The sequence below is a fragment of the Acinonyx jubatus genome, chromosome E1 (genome assembly GCF_027475565.1).
Source record: "Acinonyx jubatus isolate Ajub_Pintada_27869175 chromosome E1, VMU_Ajub_asm_v1.0, whole genome shotgun sequence".
NCBI lineage: Eukaryota > Metazoa > Chordata > Mammalia > Carnivora > Felidae > Acinonyx > Acinonyx jubatus.
The window spans coordinates 6543581-6562297 of NC_069397.1; the positions used below are offsets into that span (position 1 = coordinate 6543581).

The window sequence follows — 18717 nt, forward strand, 5'->3', positions numbered from 1 at the left end:
GAAAACTGTCCAGCCCTATGTAAGGGAAAGGTGTTCTCAATGCAGGCTCCTTGAAGATATATATCAGAGATGAATAAAATAGGATTCCTGTTCTCAAGAAGCCTGTAGTCTAATTGGGTCACAGCCACCACTAACCCATATAGTGTTTTGAGCAGGTAAGAAACATGTACCATAAGGGACTTGAGTAGACATTTCTCCAAAGATAAGGAAATTGCCAGGGTGCCTGGGCTGTCTCCGTCAGTTAAGCGTCTGACTCTTGATTTCAGCTAGGGTCATGATCTCAAGATTCATGGGTTCGAGCCCCACATCAGGCTCTGTGCTGACAGAGCAGAGCCTGCTTGGGATTCTGTCTCTCCCTCTCTCTTTGCCCGTACCGTGCTCGTGTGCACTCTCTCTCTCTCCCTCAAATAAACTGGAAAAAAAAATTTTTAAGAAAAGAAAGAAATTGCCAATAAGCACCTGGAAAGGTGTCGAGTGTCATTGGCCATCAGGGAAATGAAACTCAAATTCACAACAAAATACCACTTCATGCCCACCAAAATGGCTCTAGTGAAAAAACAGTAAATAACAAGTGTTGATGAGGATGTGGAGATTGGAGAGCTCTTACACATGGCTGGTGGCAATGTAAAATGGTGCGTCCACTGTGGAAAATAGCTTGGTGGTTCCTCAGAAAATTAAATGTTGAATTGCCCTATGACCCAGAAATCCCTCTCCTTGGGTGTATGTCCAAAAAAATGGAAAATGGGTGTCCCAGCAAAATCTTGTACATGAATATTCATGGCAGCACTATTCACAATATTCAAGAGTCGGAATGAAGTCAACTGTCCATGAGCTGAAGGATGGATAAGCTTGTGGTATATCCAGAGGGATGAAGTCCTGAAAATATGATGCTCAAGTGAAAGAAGCCAGACACAAAAGGCCACATACTGTATGATTCTGGGTGTTTTTTTTTAATGTTTATTTATTTTGAGAGAGAATGCGAGAGTGTGGGAGGGGCAGAGAGAGAGAGAGAGAGAGCAGGGTGGGACAGAGAGAGAATCCCAAGCAGGCTCTACACTGTCAGTACAGAGTCCAACACAGGGCTCGATCCCACAAACCATGAGATCATGACCTGAGCTGAAATCAAGAGTCAAGACGCTTAACCAACCGAACCCCCCCCAGGCACCTCCCCAGTGTATGAAATATCCTGAATAGGCAAATCCAGGCAGACAGAAAGTAGACGAGTGGTTTCTGGGGACCGCACCAAGGAGAAAATGGGGAGTGACTGCTTAGTGGGTATGGGGTCTCCTGGGGGTGATGAAAACGTTCTGGAACTATATAGTGATGACCTTCACACAACAGTGTGAATTGTATACTTGTGAATTGTGGTAGTTACTGGGGCGATTTGTAAGTTACTTGTGCTTTACCACAATACAAAGAAGAGGTTCCTGTTTCTTGGGTGGCCAGCGCCCCCATCAGGGCCAGCAGTGTAGGAAGCAGGACTTCAGTCTCCCCCACTCCCGGGGCAGGGTATGCCGTGGTGTGGCCATTATCAGATAGCCTCAAAGTGCTGCCTGACACCTGCAGGTGAGAGAGAGCACTGTGAGCTGGGACAGGCTTCCCAGGTGAGCCCCCCGGGGAGAATGGGCAGGACTTAGTTAGCAGGTGCAGGATGGAGTTGCAGACAGCAGGAAATCGCCAGGCAAAGGCAGGGGAGCCCGGTAAGCTTTGGGGTGGGGAGGGGTCCAGCAGTTCAGTGAACTGTCTTGGGCAGATGGGGGTTTGGTCTTCGTCTCGCAGGGCAGGACCCGCAAACTGATTGTCGCGGGGGTGGTTCGTTGTGGGACAGGCCCAGTGCGTGAGCAGGTTTCCCTCAGGATGCCTTCTTGCAGGGGCACCTGGGTGGCTCAGTCCGTTGAGCATCCAACTCTTGATTTGGTCATGAGCTCACGGTTGGTGAGTTCGAGCCCCACCTTGGGCTCTGTACCGCTAGTGTGGAGCCTGCTTGGGATCCTCTCTCTTCATCCCCCTCTCTCTGCCCCTCCCTGGCTTGCGCTCTCTCTCTCTCTCTCTCTCAAAATAAATAAATAAACTTAAAAAAAAAAAAAAGAATGCCTTCTTGCAAAAAAAAGTCACATACTCTTGAGCCACGGGCCGGACTGTTCCCTGGGTTTTATATCCACCTCTGCTTTAGAAAGATATGCTCCCCTCCCATTGGCCAATGGTTCGTTTTCTGTTTTCTACCTAGAACCAAAAAAAAAAAAAAAAAAAAGGAAGGAAAGAAAAATGAACTTGCGACCTCAGGATGTTCTGGCTTCCAAAAAGTATGAAACTATACAGTTCCATGGAGTCAGAGTTCCGTGGGGACAATAGCCTTTGCCCTCCCCTCTCCAGAGAAAATGGTCCAATTTGAGTAACTTACAGAATGTTTCGAGTCCCTGTACAACAGTGGCCTGGAGAAAAAGTTCCCCACCCCTGACTTACCGGCAAGACCAGGCTTGCAGAGTCCCAGGACGAGGTGGGAACAGAAGCCAGGCTGGAGCAAAGCAGGGCCCAGCTGATTGCAGGAGCCCTGCAGAAATTCTCCCAGTGCAGAAGGCTGATTGATTAATTAGAATGCTAATCGATTAAGGAGAAATGGCGCCACTCAGCACAGGGGAATGCTTGTTCTCATTAGCTATGACTTTCCGAGAGAAGAAGCCACCTTGAGAAAACACCGAAGGGGCTTCGGTGGTGGGACGTGTGGCCTCAGAGACTTGCAAGTTGTAGGCTCCTTCCGATGGGACACTTTCAGATGTGTGCTTTGTGGTTAAAATGGGGACACTGCCCAGTGGGAACCTGCCTGCCGGCTATTTGGGAGCCCCCTCTTCTGGACACCGCTGGTACTACACTTCCCCTGCACAGTTTGCCCAAAGCCTCAGGATGCTTTTATCGTGACTTCCCCGTTCTCCGTTTCAATCTTCTGTAATAAAGTCAGGGCTTGAAAATTAAGATTTTTTTTTTCAGCTGATCACTGTACGGACTACCTTTTGCAGGTTATAGGCATAATCACAGTGTTCTTTTGAGACCTGTTACTATTTCACTGGTATCTTTCAGCGTCCTTGCATCGGTCCCTGAGAGGAAAACGAAGAACATTTTCCCCAACTTTCAGGGGAAAGTAACAGAGATGCGGCAAAGTAATTGTACCATGTTCAGAAATTTGTCGTAGCTTCCTAGCCTGTAGCTTTAACTCATTTCGGTGCGTCTGAGTCATGTGCTGCGGTGGGTAGCTTCTAGAAGGGTCCCCGTGGGTGGTTAACCCTTCTCACGGTAAGTCAAGAATCATTATTCCAGAAGGTGTCACTTCCTGGCCTTATATCAGTATTTGGGGAAAGTATTGGTGGAAAGGGGACTCTATCTTACTTTTTCACCCAAAGCAGCAAAAATCCACATTGTGGATTTTTGAGGACAGGTTTAATTTCATCCAGGATGATGGTACTTTTCTATTAAGTTTATATATTTATCTTGAGAGAGAGAGAGAGAGAGAGAGAGAGAGAGAAAACCAGCAGGGGAGGGGCAGAGAGAGAGAAGGAGACAGAGGATCCTATGCGGGGCTCAAAATCATGAACCTTGAGATCATAACCTGAGCCAAAGTCAGACCCACCCAGGAGCCCCCAAAGTGATGTGAGCCCACCCAGGAGCCCCCAAAGTGATGTGATTCATAAGTCAATTTACTGACGCGCTTTACTAAACGTGATTTCGGGTACACATTTGAAGGAACTTTCTTATGACTCCATCTCAAGATGAGATCGTATCCTTTCTTTTTTTTATTAAGTTTTTCTAAATTTGATTTTGAGAGAGAGAGAGAGACGAGAGCACGAGCTGGGGAGGGGCAGAGAGAGAAGGGACAGAGAATCCGAAGCAGGCTCCAGGCTCTGAGCTGTCAGCACAGAGCCCGACGTGGGGCTCGAACCCACAAAACGTGAGATTCTGACCTGAGCCAAAGTCGGGTGCTTAACTGACTGAGCCACCCAGGCGCCCCGAGATCGTATCCTTTCTTAGACCCCCTGTTGGTTTTAGCTTAGGGAAGCCTCCTCACCAAAACATAGGCTTACTTACATCTTCCTCTGCGCTGGGAAGGAAATGCTCCTGGAGCCCCTTCCAAGATTCACGACCCTCCTTCTAGAGTGATGCACCTGTAGTAGTTCTGTTGGATAAACACCTTAATGCCCCAGGATCTCTGTGCATGGTGCCTCTGCTGTGTTGTATTTGTGGGATCCGAGAAAGCCCATCAAACAGACCCCCTTCGTGATCTACCCATGACGTCAAGCCACCCCCACCCCCACCCCCTAAAGCACGTGCCGTTTCTCCACCCCCCTCTGCAGTCCAAGTCCTTGAGCGACAGTAAGAACCGCCACAAAAAGCCCAAGGACCCCAAGCCCAAGGTGAAGAAGCTCAAATATCACCAGTACATCCCCCCAGACCAGAAGGCCGAGAAGTCGCCTCCGCCCATGGACTCGGCCTACGCCCGGCTGCTCCAGCAGCAACAGCTGTTTCTACAGCTCCAAATCCTCAGCCAGCAGGAACAGCACCGGCTCAGCTACCCTGGGATTCACCAAGCTCAGCTCAAGTAAGTCGGGAGAGCCTGGCGGGGGGTGGAGGCCATGGGCAGAGGTCAGCTGGCGAGGGCTTGTGCGTGTCTGAGGCACCTGCCGGCCGGCACCGGGATGCCCCGTGAGTCCCGGATTGTACCGGGTCCTCGTCAGGTGGGTGTAGAATGGGACTCCGTGGAGAACCCGTGCCCACGTCTTCAGGAACCTGAGGCTGGGAGGAAGCAAAGAAATCAGTGCCCCAGTGAAGGGAACCGGGACAAGAGAAGGGATGAGCACTCTCAGACTGAATGGTGAAACAGAGAGGAGAAACCATGCGAGAATGGTCTTGTTTTTTAATAATTGATTTTTTTTAAGCTTATCCATTTATTTTTGAGAAAGAGAGAGCAGGGGAGGGGCAGAGAGGAAAGAGAGAGAGAGAGAGAGAGAGAGAGAGAGAGAGGATCCCAAGCAGGCTCCACGCTGTCAGCGCAGAGCCCGACATGGGGCTCGAACTGACAATCACGAGATTGTGACCTGAGCCAAAACCGAGAGTCGACGCTTAAGAGACTGAGCCACCCAGGTGCCCCCATAAGAACGGTTGGTTGAATTCACTCAGCCCTTATGCTTTAGGAAGCAACAGCGCTGAGCGACTCAGTAACAGCCCCCGAAGATCGACTCCTGGACCCTGATGGGGGCGTGTGACCTCACTGTGGGTCACCATTTAAATGGGCATCCCTTTCAACTCTACAGGTGGGACATAGGTTCCCTCACCTGTCTCTGTTCAGCGTCCGATCAGGTTGGCAATGATGCTGAGTGCTGAATACAGTCATGCTCTACAAGGCGTGATGGTGCCCCCACGGGACAGTGCACCTGCTCAACCATAGGTGGACACGTCCTCTCCCCTCGGCCAAAGTCTCTACCACTCCCTCCTGTCTCCCCAGAACTCAGCTGGAGTTCACTTGCCACGTGTCATGGAGCCTGTACTCTTGTCTTCCTCACCCAGCCTCTTCTGCCGATTTATTAGTTGCCCGATCCTTGCCGGCAATTAGCTTGTGACCTGATCTCAATGCAAGTTGCCCAATCAGGGTTCCGGCCACCCAGTTCCAATGTGCTGGGGAGGCTTTCCCCACATCGCCAAGCTCCGACCATTCCACTCAATTCTGGCACTGTCTACCTAAACATGGCATCAGATCCCACAGGTTAAGGGCTCAGTTCTACAAGACTTCCAGCCTCCTCCCCCAGCTTCAGATACCAATGGCAAGTCTAGAAGTTGTGACCTGGGCTTCTGGTTGGCCCGGCTATAGGTCAGAGGCTTCCATGACTTCCTCCTTGGGTTCGATTAATTTGCTGGAGTGGCTCACAGAAATCAGAGAAACACCTTATTTACTAGATCATTGGTTTATTGTAAAAGGATAGAACTCAGAAGCAGCCAGAATGAAGAGATGCCCAAGGCAAGGGATGTGGGAAAGGGTGAGGAACTTCCTGCCCCCTCCACTCCCCCTCGTTCTCCACGTGTTCGCCAACGTGGATGCTCTCTGAACGCCATTCTTTTAGGTTTTATAGAGTCTTCATTACAGGCATGACTGATTAAATCATTGGCCATTGGTGAATGGCTTGACCTTGAGCCCCCATCTTGTCTCCTCAGAGTTCAGGGGGTGGGACTAAAATTCCAACCACAAATCATAGGGTTGGTTCTCAGGCAATCGGCCCCCACCCTTCGGTGACCCAGGGGCTTTCACCAAGTCGCCTCCTTAACATAACAAATGGCACCTTTGGGGCTCCTCTCACTTACAAATTCTAAGGATTTTAGGAGCTCTGTGCCAGAAAGAGGGTAGAGGGCCAAATATGTAATTTCTTATTGTACATCACAGTATCACACCCCCATATGTGTATCTGGCCATGTTTTAAGGGCCCTTTTTTGTTGTTTGCTTTTCAGGGAACCAAACGAACAGATGGTCAGAAATCCAAACTCCACTTCAGCACCACTGAGCAATACCCCTTTGTCTCCTGTCAAAAACAGCTTTTCTGGACAAACTGGTGTCTCTTCTCTCAAACCAGGCCCCCTCCCATCAAACCTAGATGATCTGAAGGTAGAGGATTTGGTGTGATTTTTTCTTTTCTTTTTTCTTTTCTTTTCTTTTCTTTCTCTCTCTCTTTCTCTCTTTCTTTCTTTTTCTCTCTTTTTCTTTCTCTCTCTCTCAACAAATACAACAGATTTTTTTAAGCTTTTATTATTAATCTCTGCACCAAGCGTGGGGTTCAAACTCACAACCCTGAGATCAAGAGCCTCATGTTTCACCGACTGAGCCAGCCAGGCACCCCAACAAATACATCAGTAGATTTTTAACACCATTTTTACCAACTGATTTCTTGAGTAAACTAGTGAAAGGGAGAATGTATGGGGGAGACTTAAGTAAGTGACAGAATTTTATTTTATTTTTAAAATGTATTTATTTTGAAAGAGAGACAGAGAGTATGAGTGGAAGAGGGGCAGAGAGAGAGAGGGAGAGAGAGAATCCCAAGCAGGCTCCACGCTGTCAGGACAGAGCCCGACGCAGGGCTCAACTCATGAAGCGTGAGACAATTACCTGTGCAACCTCGGGCTACTTTCCTAATTTCTCTACATTTTAGATTGCTTATTTGCACAAATGAGTTATTGTGAGAACCCAGTGGAATCCTATGTACATGATAGAGCTTAGCACAGAGAATAGCTGTAAGACTGATGTGACCTTCCAGAATGCTCTTAGAGCTTCGCACGGAGAGGAACTGTAAGATTGACGTGAGCTTCCAGAATGCTCTAAGCCAGTGGTCAATTCCATGATGAACTTTTACAGCCTCTGGTGAAATGAAAAAAGTAAGAATCACGTAAAGGGCTCTTCATAAATCTGAGTGTGTTCAACACACCTGATTGATCTTTATTCCAAGTATTTATTTCCTCCCGATGTTTTCAATGCTGAAGATCCTTTCTGTTAGGGAGCAGTGACAGTAGTGGATGGAAGGTGGGTGTTTCTAGTAGAGTTTTGTTTCTTTGTATTAAGCAGGGGTGTTGTTAAATAAGAATATTAGTCTTAGTTGACAAGGTGAAATGTTGGTAACCCTATGTCCACTGCATAATTGAAAACGATGTACGGTTCTGTGAAATCCCCAAATCTGAGAACCTCTGCCCTGAAATGTCACAGCAACTCGTTAAGTGCTGTGTGTGTGAGAGAGAAAGCCATTTGCTCCGGATCACAGACCTCACGGAGGTCACAGAGGATCACATGACCTTGGGCTTTGAGTTGAACCTGGTGCGTTTCAGAGCAGTGCTCAGAACGGGCATATTCATATATATTCAGCCATCCGGTGTTAGCACAAGAACTAAAGAAGGTGGTTGAAATGCCTTTGATTCCTGTAATGTGTGAGCACACCTTCTCTCCCTAGTGCCTCACTCCATTTTCTGTGGTTACACCTGTTCGCCTGGTTTCTGCCCCTGTGTTACTCTCTACCCTCCCCCAAGGACCTTATCAGTTTTCCCCAAAACATCAGATTCCTATAGGTCCCCAGGGCCTTCACCATACCGGTCTTTCTCCGTCCCTGTTTGTCTCCCTCATCCCCATTCTCAGCCTTTGGTCATTATCTGCTCTGGGGGAAAGGTAGGGTTGGGATTTTTTCGAATGAAAGAAAATTAATTCTATGGCTGCCAAGGGCCAACACCAGTCACTTGATAGCAATCGCTCCTCTGTCTCTTCCACTTGGAATAAAAAATGCTTAGGTTTCACTGAGATTGTTTTAATTTTGCGTCCATAAACCTGGAGGAGGATGCCAAGCTTGTGACAATGCCCCCCGCCCCTGCCGAGCAGTGGGTCACCCACCCTTCACTCCCCACGTCATAAATCCATGGAGGTAAAAGTAGGTCCTGTCACCTAGAAAGCAATATACTCAATGCAGTAAGCCAGGCACGAAGGGACAACTTTTCTATGAAGAGTCTGCTTTATAGCAGGTGCCTGGCGAAGACAAATTCATAGCGACAGAAAGTCCAATGGCGACTACCAGGGGCTGGGGAGAGGAGTATGCGGAGTTGGTGTCTAACAGATACATAGGTTCTGTTTGCGATGAGGAAAGAGTTCTGGAGATGGATAGTGGTGATATTTGCACAACAGCATGAGTGTACCGACCCCAACTGAACTTCATACTTAAAGGTGATTCAATGGTAAAAATGTATGCTGTACATCTTTAACCACAATAAAAATGATTTTTCTTAAAAGTGGTCTACCTCAGGGGCGCCTGGGTGGCTCCGTCGGTTGAGCGTCCGACTTCGGCTCAGGTCATGATCTCGCAGTCGGTGAATTCGAGCCCCGCGTCGGGCTCTGTGCTGACAGCTCAGAGCCTGGAGTCTGCTCTGGATTCTGGTTCCCTCTCTCCCTGCCCCTCCCCAGCTCACACTCCGTTCTTTCTGTCTCTCAAAAATGAATAAATGTTTAAAAAAAATTTTTTTTAATAAAAAAAAAAAGTAGTTTACCTTAGGATGGGAGCTTGGGTCAGGTAGATCCGGAGTTGGCTTGGCCCCAGACAAAGCACAGTCCAGGTGTGATGTGCCATCTGGCAGAGTCCCCCAGAGATGGCTTCCTCCATGTGCACGTGCTCAGAACGATTGGCTGGTTAGAGTTATAGTAATTAGCACGGGTACGAGGAAATGATGACCGTAGCAGCTACCTTTTTTTTTTTTTTTTTTGGCGTAAACTATCGGTCGACCATCCTATATAGATTTGCTTCCACTTTCCACCGTGCAAGATACGTTTTAAATGTGAACATACAAATCAGGACCTCAGAGAAGCTGAATGAATAATGCATCACTCCTCCTCCTAGTGTTGATATTTACGTGTCGTGAGTGCTATACGGTGGTTTTCTGTATAAGAGAAAGATATCGTTAATAAACCTAATACCGAACCTGATAGCACAGGTGAGAATAGTGGGAGAAATACACGCGTTCCATCAGAACATAGGTGGATGTGCAAATCTTTTATCTTCGTGAATTTTCTCCCTCGCCTGTGGAAGCCATCCCAGTTCCATGTGGTCATTTGACGGCTTTGCCTTGTGCTTCCAGAGCCCACAGGCTGAATGCTATGCAAGCTAACCAGCTTGTAAATGATAAAACTGGGGGGTTGAACCTAAGTGAGTGATGTTTTTGTCTTTTTAGTGTTATTTTATTTTAAATTCCAGTATAGTTAACACACAGCGTTAGTATTAGTGGCGGGTGTACAATATAGTGACTCAGCAGTTCTGTACATCACCCAGTGCTCATCACGACGGGCACACTCCTAAATCCCCATCACCCGTTTCCCCCACCCCTCCTCCCCGCTGGGAACCATCAGTGTGTTCTCTATAGTTAAGAATCTGTGTCTTCGTCTGTATCTCTGTCTCTGTCTCTCTTTTTTTGCCTTTGTTTTTGTTTGTTTCTTTCTAATGCCACATATGAGTGAAATCAAATGGTATTTGTCTTTCTCTGATGGACTTACTTCACTTAGCATAGTACTCTCTGGCTCCATCCACGTCATTGCAAACGGCACAGTTTCATTCTTTTTTACAGCTGAATAATATTCCACTGTATATATACACACCACCTCTTCTTTATCCATTCATCTATCGTTGGACACTTGGGCTGCTTCCATAATTTGTCTGTTGTGAATAATGCTGCTATAAACATAGGGGCGCATATATCCCTTTGAACTGGTGTTTTTGTGTTTTTTGAATAAATACTCAGTAGTGCGATTACTGGATCATAGGGTGGTCCTGTTTTCAATTGAGCGATTTCAGAGGTTTTGCTATTGTCATTTGAGATGAGGGGAGGGACAGACAGAGAAACCTTAATTGGACTTGACGACTGGGTGTGTGGGGAGAGGTGCCACCTGGGAGTGTGACACTGGGGGCAGAAATTGAGAGGGCAGAATGGGGATCTGATCTGAAGGGATGTTGGCAAGTGCATTCCGTTTGGGGAAACTGAGTCACGGGTACCACCAGGACAAGCGAGGGGAAATGTCTAGCCAGTTTCCACACAGTTAGAAACACACTGCCGTCGTTCAGCTCAACTGTGCTGTCGGGCTAGGCACAGAAATTTTGGAATCTAAACATTAACACAAGCGGGGGGCACCTGCAAGGCTCAGTCAGTTAAGCATCTGACTTCAGCTCGGGTCATGATCTCCTGGTTCGTGAGTTCGAGCCCTGCGTCGGGCTCTGTGCTGACAGCTCAGAGCCTGGAGGCTGCTTCGGATTCTGTGTCTCCCTCTCTCTCTGCCCCTCCCCTGCTCATGCTCTCTCTCTCTCTCTCTCTCGCTCGCTTGCTCTCTCTCTCTCTCAAAATAAATAAACATTAAAAAAAAAATTGGAATTGTTTGCATAGTGGGTCAGTTCGAAATACAGGACTGACTGAAAGGAAGAGCAAATGGAAAGAGTGGGAGGGAAGGAAGGAGAAGAGGAATAAAGGAAGCAGGTGATGTAATCATATCTTGGAAAAGGAAGAAGTAAGAGGAACTAATAAAGGTGACCCTTAAATCAGGCAATCCGAAAGATAAGGTAATGAAGGTGGATGTTCTCCCAAAATATTCACATTTTGCAGAATAGGGATAAAAGGGGAAAAGCGTTGAGAAAAGAGTTTGACTTCTCATTAAAAAGTTATACATGGGGGCGCCTGTGTGGCTCAGTCAGTTAAGCGTCTGACTCTTGGTTTTGGCTCAGGTCATGATCTCATGGTTCGTGGGATCAAGCCCCGCTCGGGCTCTGTGCTGACGGTGTGGAGCCTGCTTGGGATTTTCTCTCTTACTCTGCCCTTCCCGTGCTCACACTCACTCACTCTCTCTCTCTCTCTCTCTCTCAAAATAGTTATACCTTCAAAAAAGAGTTATACATGGTAACATCACAGTATGTGCATTTTTTTTTGCATTTTGTTTCTAACAAACTGGAGAGCCAGAGAGCATGGGAGACAGACAGGGAGAGAGAGAGAAATGGGAAATTTAAAAACTGGGAAAATATGAAAGATTTTAAGAAATAATTGTCCGTGCGTTTTAGTTCTCATAATGGTCTTTTATCTGTGTGTTTTTTGTAATGTACTTATTTTTTAGAGAAAGATATAAAAATATTTACAGATTCAATTATATGATTTGCTTCAACATAATTCAGGAAATGTGGAAATGGTTTGGGGATTAACTGAACCCACACTGAACATGAATTGATCATTGTTGAAGCTGGTTGATGGGTACATGCGGCTCACTATAATTTAAAATTTTGTCAACTTTTGTGGATGTTCAAAATTTTTCATACGACATGGTTGAAAGAGTTATCAGGGAATAAAAGACCTGTGAATGTAGGAAAGAGGTGTATACAAACCTTTGTCCCAACCAAGCCCACACAGCCTAATATTCTGAAACATAAAGTAAACTGAACCCAACAAGTATTCATGTTATTTCAGAATATGAGCTGCATTATTTAATGATGTAGTTTAAAATATTCAGTGCCAGAACAGAGCCTAAAAATAAATGTAGAACTCATTAATTTTAAGGAACTCAAAGTTAAAACAATAATGGGTTGCCATTTCGCACTTTTTCAAACCAGCAAATCTAAAAGAAAATGATAAAACCATACCAGAGAGAGGAAGAGGAGAAGGTATATTTTTTGCCTGTGGTAGTGTGAGTTGTGGCGATCCTTTTAAAATAACTTTTAAATGATTGTAAGGTGGTAATATATTTACTATTGAAGCGTGACAATGTATGGAAAAGTAAAGAGCATTTTAAAAGATAATTGAGGGGCGCCTGGGTGGCTTTGGTTCAGGTCATGATCTCATAGTTCGTGAGTTCGAGCCCCACTTTGGGTGAGCTCAAGCCCTGCTTCCAGTGAGCTCTGCTTTTCTCTCTCTCTCCCTGTCCCTTCCTCCCTCCCTCTTCCTCCTCCCTGTCTCTTTCCCCCTCACTCCCTTGTGCCCTCTCTCTCCCCTCCCAAAAAGATCATTGATTCACAGCATTGCAGATCATATTTCCTTATAGACTTCAAATGCAGATGCACATGTTTTGTTTGCAAAGTTACTGTTGTCAAGTAATTCTGTAAAAGCATGAATTTCTGGCATGGTTTTTTGTGTAACGTACCATGAGCCTTTTTCATAACTTTCAATATTCAACTAACATTTTAATTTTGATTTAATTTTTTTAATCTTTATTTACTTTCGAGAGGCAGAGAGACAGAGTGCGAGCGGGGGAGGAACAGAGAGAGAGGGAGACACAGAATCCGAAGCAGGCTCCAGGCTCCGAGCTGTCAGCACAGAGCTCGACGCGGGGCTCGAACCCACGAACCGCGAGATCATGACCTGAGCTGAAGTCGGACGCTCAACCGACTTGAGCCACCCAGGCACCCCTCATTTTTATTTTTAATAGCAGCACATCATTCTACCACCTAGTTAATATTCCTCTGTTGGGCACTTAACTTGCTTCCAAAGTTTTTCTATTAAAAATGTAATTTGCACATACATTTATTAAATTTATCTGATTATCTCCCCAGGCTAAATACCTGGGAGTGGAATTCGTGAACCAAAACATATGAATATTTCTTGGGGCAGCTGGGTGGCTCAGTCAGTTGAGCGTCCCACTTCAGCTCGGGTCATGATCTCGTGGTCTGTGAGTTCGAGCCCCACCTCGGGCTCTGTGCAGGCAGCTCTGAGCCTGGAGCCTGCTTCACATTCTGTGTCTCCCTCTCTCTCTGTGTCTCTCTGTCTCAAAGGTGAATAAACATTAAAAAAAAAAAAAACCCACAACATATCAATATTAAAGTTCTTGCCAAAGAATTCATATTGTGAGATGTCTGTACTGAATGTGCCAGAAAATTGGAGGAGGAGCCAAGATGGCAGAACAGCATGGAAGTTTTTTGCGTGTCTCACGTCCATGAAATACAGCCAGACCAACACTAAACCATCCCGAATGTGTGTACCAATCTACTGCCAGAAGCAGTGCGCTAAGGCAGCATTTACCAAACGTGAATGTGCACACTGAGTCACCTGGGGCTCTGGATAAAATATAGGTCCTGATTCAGTAGGTTATGGGGAGGGGATCTGAGCCTCTGCATTTCTAGCATGTTCCCAGATGCTGTTGGTGCTGCTGGTCCAAGGACCACGCTTGGAATAGCAAGGTGTTTTAAGAGCTTTCTTTAAAAACATTTTTATTTGAGGGGTGCCTGGGTGGCTCAGTCAGTTAAGCATCAGACTCCTGATTTCGGCTCAGGTCATGATCTCGTGGTTCATGAGTTCGAGCCCCGCGTCGGGCTCTGTGCTGACAGCTCGGAGCCTGGAGCCTGCTTCGGGTTCTGTGTCTCCCTTGCTCTCTGCCCCTCCCCCACTCATGTTTTCTCTCTCTTTCTTTCTCTCTCTCTTTCTCCGTCAAAAATAAATAAACATTACATTTTTTTAAAACGTATCTTTTGTTTGTGAAGCATTGGAGTATGTCCATGACCCATTTTGGGGTGTTGGTTTATTTGGGGGGCGTTATTAAGCACATTTGGTGCATTGAGCTTTACTGACATTTTATTATTTGCCCTGCGATTTTTTTTGTCTGAGATTGCTATCTGCGTTTGCATTTTCTTTTTGGTGTTTTTGACTGATAGGAGTTTTTGTTTGTTTGTTTGTTTTAATTTGAAAGCATGAGCAGAGGAGAGGGGCAGAGAGAGAGAGAGAGAGAGAGAGAGAGAGAGAGAGAGAGAGAAAGAGAAAGAATCTTAAGCAGGCTCCACACTCAACACAGAGCCCAACACGGAGCTCGATCCCACAACCCTGGGTTCATGACCTGAGCTGAAATCAAGAGTGGGGCGCTCAACTGACCGAGCCACCCAGGCGCCCTGGAGTTTTTGATTTTTGCTGTCGGTATTTTTATGGTCACTTTCTTGGCTTTCAGGCTCAAAAGATCTTTCCCTACAAAATATCAGAAGAGTATTTCCCTTCCCTATATAGTCTTCTAGCTGTTTTAGGGCATTAACATTTAGATATTTAATGTTTCCTGTTTTAATTACAAAAGTGATATCTTATGTGAAATATTTAGGGGCTAGAGATAAGGAGAACCACTGTTAACATTTTGGGCTAGCATTAGCCATTTATTTTCATCTGCAAGCATAGTTTAAACACACACACACGCGCACACACATAAAGGCACCTCGGTGGCTCAGTTGGTTAAGCGTCCAACTTCAGCTCAGGTCATGATCACACCGTTTGTGGGTTCAAGCCCTGCGTCGGGCTCTGTGCTGACAGCTCAGAGCCTGGAGCCTGCTTCAGATTCTGTGTCTCCCTCTCTTCCTGCCCCTAGCCCACTCACACTCTGTCTGTCTGTCTGTCTGTCTGTCTCTCTCATCCAGCAATTCATACTATTTTTCACTTAATAATATACCATAAACAGTTATTCATTATTGTATGTCAGCAAATACATATAGCATCAGTCTTAAGGGATTTAGACATTCCATCATTTGTAGGCACCGTCATTAATTTAGTTCCTGTATTTTTAGGTATCTGTAGTTTATAATTTGTGAACATTATAAAAAATGCAAGGATGAAATAATTAGATGTGAATCCACATAATAATAATAGCAAACGCTTACACCAGTTACCATTTGCGAGACACTTTTCCAAGCACTTTACAAATGTTCAGCCATTTTAAGCCTCACAAAACCACATAAGGTATGATTCTCTCCATTTTATAGAAAGGGAACCAAGGCACGGAGTGATCACTGAGCTGGTAAGAGGCAAGGTCAGGATTTGAATCTATGTTCTTTTCTCCGTACATACTCTCTGTCTCAGTATATCCAGCCAGTTACTAAAATTAGGACAAAAGTGTTCATGTAGAACCATGGATCTCAAAAACTGGTCCAGGGACCAGTGATCAGCATCCCCTGGGAACCCGTTAAAAATGCACATTCTCGGGGTGCCTGGGTGGCTCAGCTGGTTAAGTGTCCAACTTCAGCTCAGGTCATGATCTTGCAGTTTGTGAGTTCGAGCCCCGCGTCTGGCTCTGTGCTGACAGCTCGGAGCCTGAGCCTGCTTCGGATTCTGTGTCTCCCTCTCTCTCCGCCCCTCCCCTGTTCACGCTCTGTCTCTCAATAATAAATAAATGTTAAAAAAAATTTTTTTAAATGCACATTCTTGGGGCACCCGTGTGGCTCAGCCAGTTAGGCTTCTGACCCTTGATCTCAGCTCAGGTCTTGATCTCAGGGTCATGAGTCCCAGCCCCGAAATGGGTCCCTCACTGGGAGTGGAGCCTACTTAAAAAAAAAAAAATGCAGGGGCGCCTGAGGGTGGGTTAGTTGGTTAAGCATCAGACTCTTGACTTGACTCATGATCTCACAGCTGGTGAGTTTGAGCCCCCATTGGACTCAGTGCTGGCAGTTGGGAGCCTGCTTGGGATTCTGTCTCTCTTTCCTTCTCTCTCTGCCCCTCCCCCACCTCAAAATAAATAACTTAAAAATATAAAAGTAAAAAGTAATTAATTAAAAAAATACACACTCTCAGCCCTTCACCCCCACCCCAGCGCCACTGAAGCAGAAACTCAAGGCCGGGGCCGGGGTGTCTGTGCTGTAGTCTGAGGACCAGTGGTTCGGGCACGTGCTCGGGTTGGAGCACTAGGGACAGAGAGAGCCTGGTAGAGAGAGTGCACTCACCTAGGAGCAGAAGACCAGGAGTCTCCACCTGCTTTGGGATGATGGGTTGCCAGCTGATGGCCAAACCCAGGCAGAGATCAGTTTTCTCATCTACAAAATGGGGACAAGGACCAGGCTGGGGCTTGGAGGCTAATAGAGTAGGTGACCCCTATGGTTCATGTGAGCTCTGCATTTCGAGCATTCTGGGATGCTAATTTAAAGCTAATGGGGCGCCTGGGTGGCGCAGTCGGTTAAGCGTCCGACTTCAGCCAGGTCACGATCTTGCGGTCCGTGAGTTCGAACCCCGTGTCAGGCTCGAACCCCGTGTCAGGCTCTGGGCTGATGGCTCGGAGCCTGGAGCCTGTTTCCGATTCTGTGTCTCCCTCTCTCTCTGCCCCTCCCCCATTCATGCTCTGTCTCTCTCTGTCCCAAAAATAAATAAACGTTGGAAAAAAAAATTTTTTTTTTTTTAAATAAAGCTAATGTAATAAGGGGCGCCTGGGTGGCTCCGAAGGTTAAGCCTCCGACTTCGGCTCAGCTCACGATCTCACAGTTCGTGAGTTCCAGCCCTGCATCGGCCTCTGTGCTGATGGCTCAGAGCCTGCAGCCTGCTTCGGATCCTGTGTCTCCTCTCTCTCCGCCTCCCCCGCTCGCATTCTGTCTCTGTCTCTCTTGCAAATAAATAAAACGTTAAAAAATTTTTTCAAAACAAAACCTAATGTAATAAGAAATTAAAAATAAATAAGTCACTGTCCCTCAACAGCTCACTCACCACGCCCTGGTCTCCCTGCAGGTGTCCGAGTTGAGACAGCAGCTTCGCCTCCGGGGCCTGCCGGTGTCTGGGACCAAGACGGCGCTCATGGACCGGCTGCGGCCCTTCCAGGACTGTTCGGGGACCCCTGTGCCCAGCTTCGGTGACATCACGACGGTCACCTTCCCCGTGACGCCCAGCAGCGCGCTGCCCGGCTACCAGCCCTCCCCGCCCGCCAGCGCCTTACCCAACGGCTTGTACCACTTCGGCAGCACCAGCTCAAGCCCCCCAATCTCGCCCGCCTCCTCCGACCTGTCGGCCGCGGGGTCCCTGCCGGACACCTTCAACGACGCGTCCCCATCCCTCTGCCTGCACCCGTCCCCGGCCCCCGCGTGCGCCGAGGAGAGCCCACTGGGCGGCCTGGGCGCGGGCCCCCCGGCCCCCGAGCTGGACGCGCCGGACTCGGAGAAGGACAAGATGCTGGTGGAGAAGCAGAAGGTGATCAACGAGCTCACCTGGAAGCTACAGCAGGAGCAGCGGCACGTAGAGCAGTTGCGAATGCAGCTGCAGAAGCAGAAGAGGGGCCTCGGGCCCGAGAGGCCGCCCCCCTTCCTGGCCGTGCCGGTCAAGCAGGAGGACGCCGTCCCCAGCTGTCCATTTGCGCCCCAGCCGAGACCTGGGAAGAGACCGGGCCCTGCTCCCTGCGCCTCCGAGGCCCCGGGCCGCCCCGACGCCCTCCCCTCCACGTTTCTCAGCCCCCAGTGCTCCCCTCAGCACTCCCCGCTGGGGGCCGTCCAAAGCCCCCAGCACATCAGCTTGCCCCCGTCCCCCAACAGCCATTACTTCCTTCCCTCTTCGTCGGGGGGCACGCAAGGAGAGGGTCACAGGGTCTCCTCACCTGTGGGCAGCCAGGCATGCGCGGCACAGGTAAGAACGCCTGGGCCCGGTGCACCCAGCTTTCTGGAAGTGGGGTGTGGCTTGGCAAGGCTAAAAAGCTGACTTTGCAAGTTTCGGTGGGAAGGGTTGACCAAAAGCAACTTCTGGACTCTGCCACCGTCCCCAAGCCTTCAGGGTGGACCGGACCCCCTTCTCTGAAATGGAGGTTGGCAAAATTGCCTTCCGGAGGGCTAGGTAATGAGTGTTTTGGCTTCTCTGGGCCATGTTGGTCTCAATGGGACCCTTGTGGCGTGAACTCAGACATCTGCAAGTGAGTGCATGTGGCTGTGTTCCAATAAAACTTTATTCACAAACGCAGGTGGTGGGCCAGATTGCCACAACCCCCGTTGTCAGGATTCGTCGGCATAGAGCCTTAGTGGGGGCCAAATCAATTCATCGAGAGAGCCAAAGGGGGGGAGCTACCAGACCTTACTATTCGTTGCACGCATTGGCTTGCATAGGGCAAATAGTTACTGACCGCCTAGCATGTTGCAGCCCCTGTTCTGGTCTGTCTCTGGTCTGAACTAGCCAAACAAAAATCCCTGCTCTCGTGGGAAGACAGACAGTAAATAAAATAAACAGGTAAACTATACAACATAGTAGAAGAGGATGCATCAGGTGGAGAAAAAGGAGGCTGGGATGGTGGGACATTTGCAGATTTGCAACTTTAAGTCGAAGGTCTAGGACCATTTGAGCAAATCTTTGAAGGAGGTAAGGGAGAAAGCCTTTGTGAATATTTGGGGTGAAGGTGTTACAGGCAAAGGAAAAACAGCAAGCCTAAGGGCCGTGAGGTGGGGGAATGCGCGGAATGTTCAAGAATCGGAAGGAAGGCCTGTGTGGCCAAAGCGG

General features: G+C 47.7%; 1 protein-coding gene across 5 annotated transcripts in view; it reads left to right on the forward strand.

Annotated features, from left to right (window-relative positions):
* The window catches only part of MYOCD (myocardin), a 111824-nt gene that overhangs the window by 77786 nt on the left and 15321 nt on the right, over positions 1 to 18717 (forward strand). For all 5 annotated transcript variants that reach the window (XM_027047239.2, XM_053211493.1, XM_027047241.2 and 2 more), the window contains 3 exons: positions 4344 to 4588; positions 6487 to 6640; positions 16975 to 17859. In XM_027047239.2, the coding sequence (XP_026903040.1) occupies positions 4344 to 4588; positions 6487 to 6640; positions 16975 to 17859 (1284 nt within the window). The remainder of the gene's footprint in view (positions 1 to 4343; positions 4589 to 6486; positions 6641 to 16974; positions 17860 to 18717) is intronic.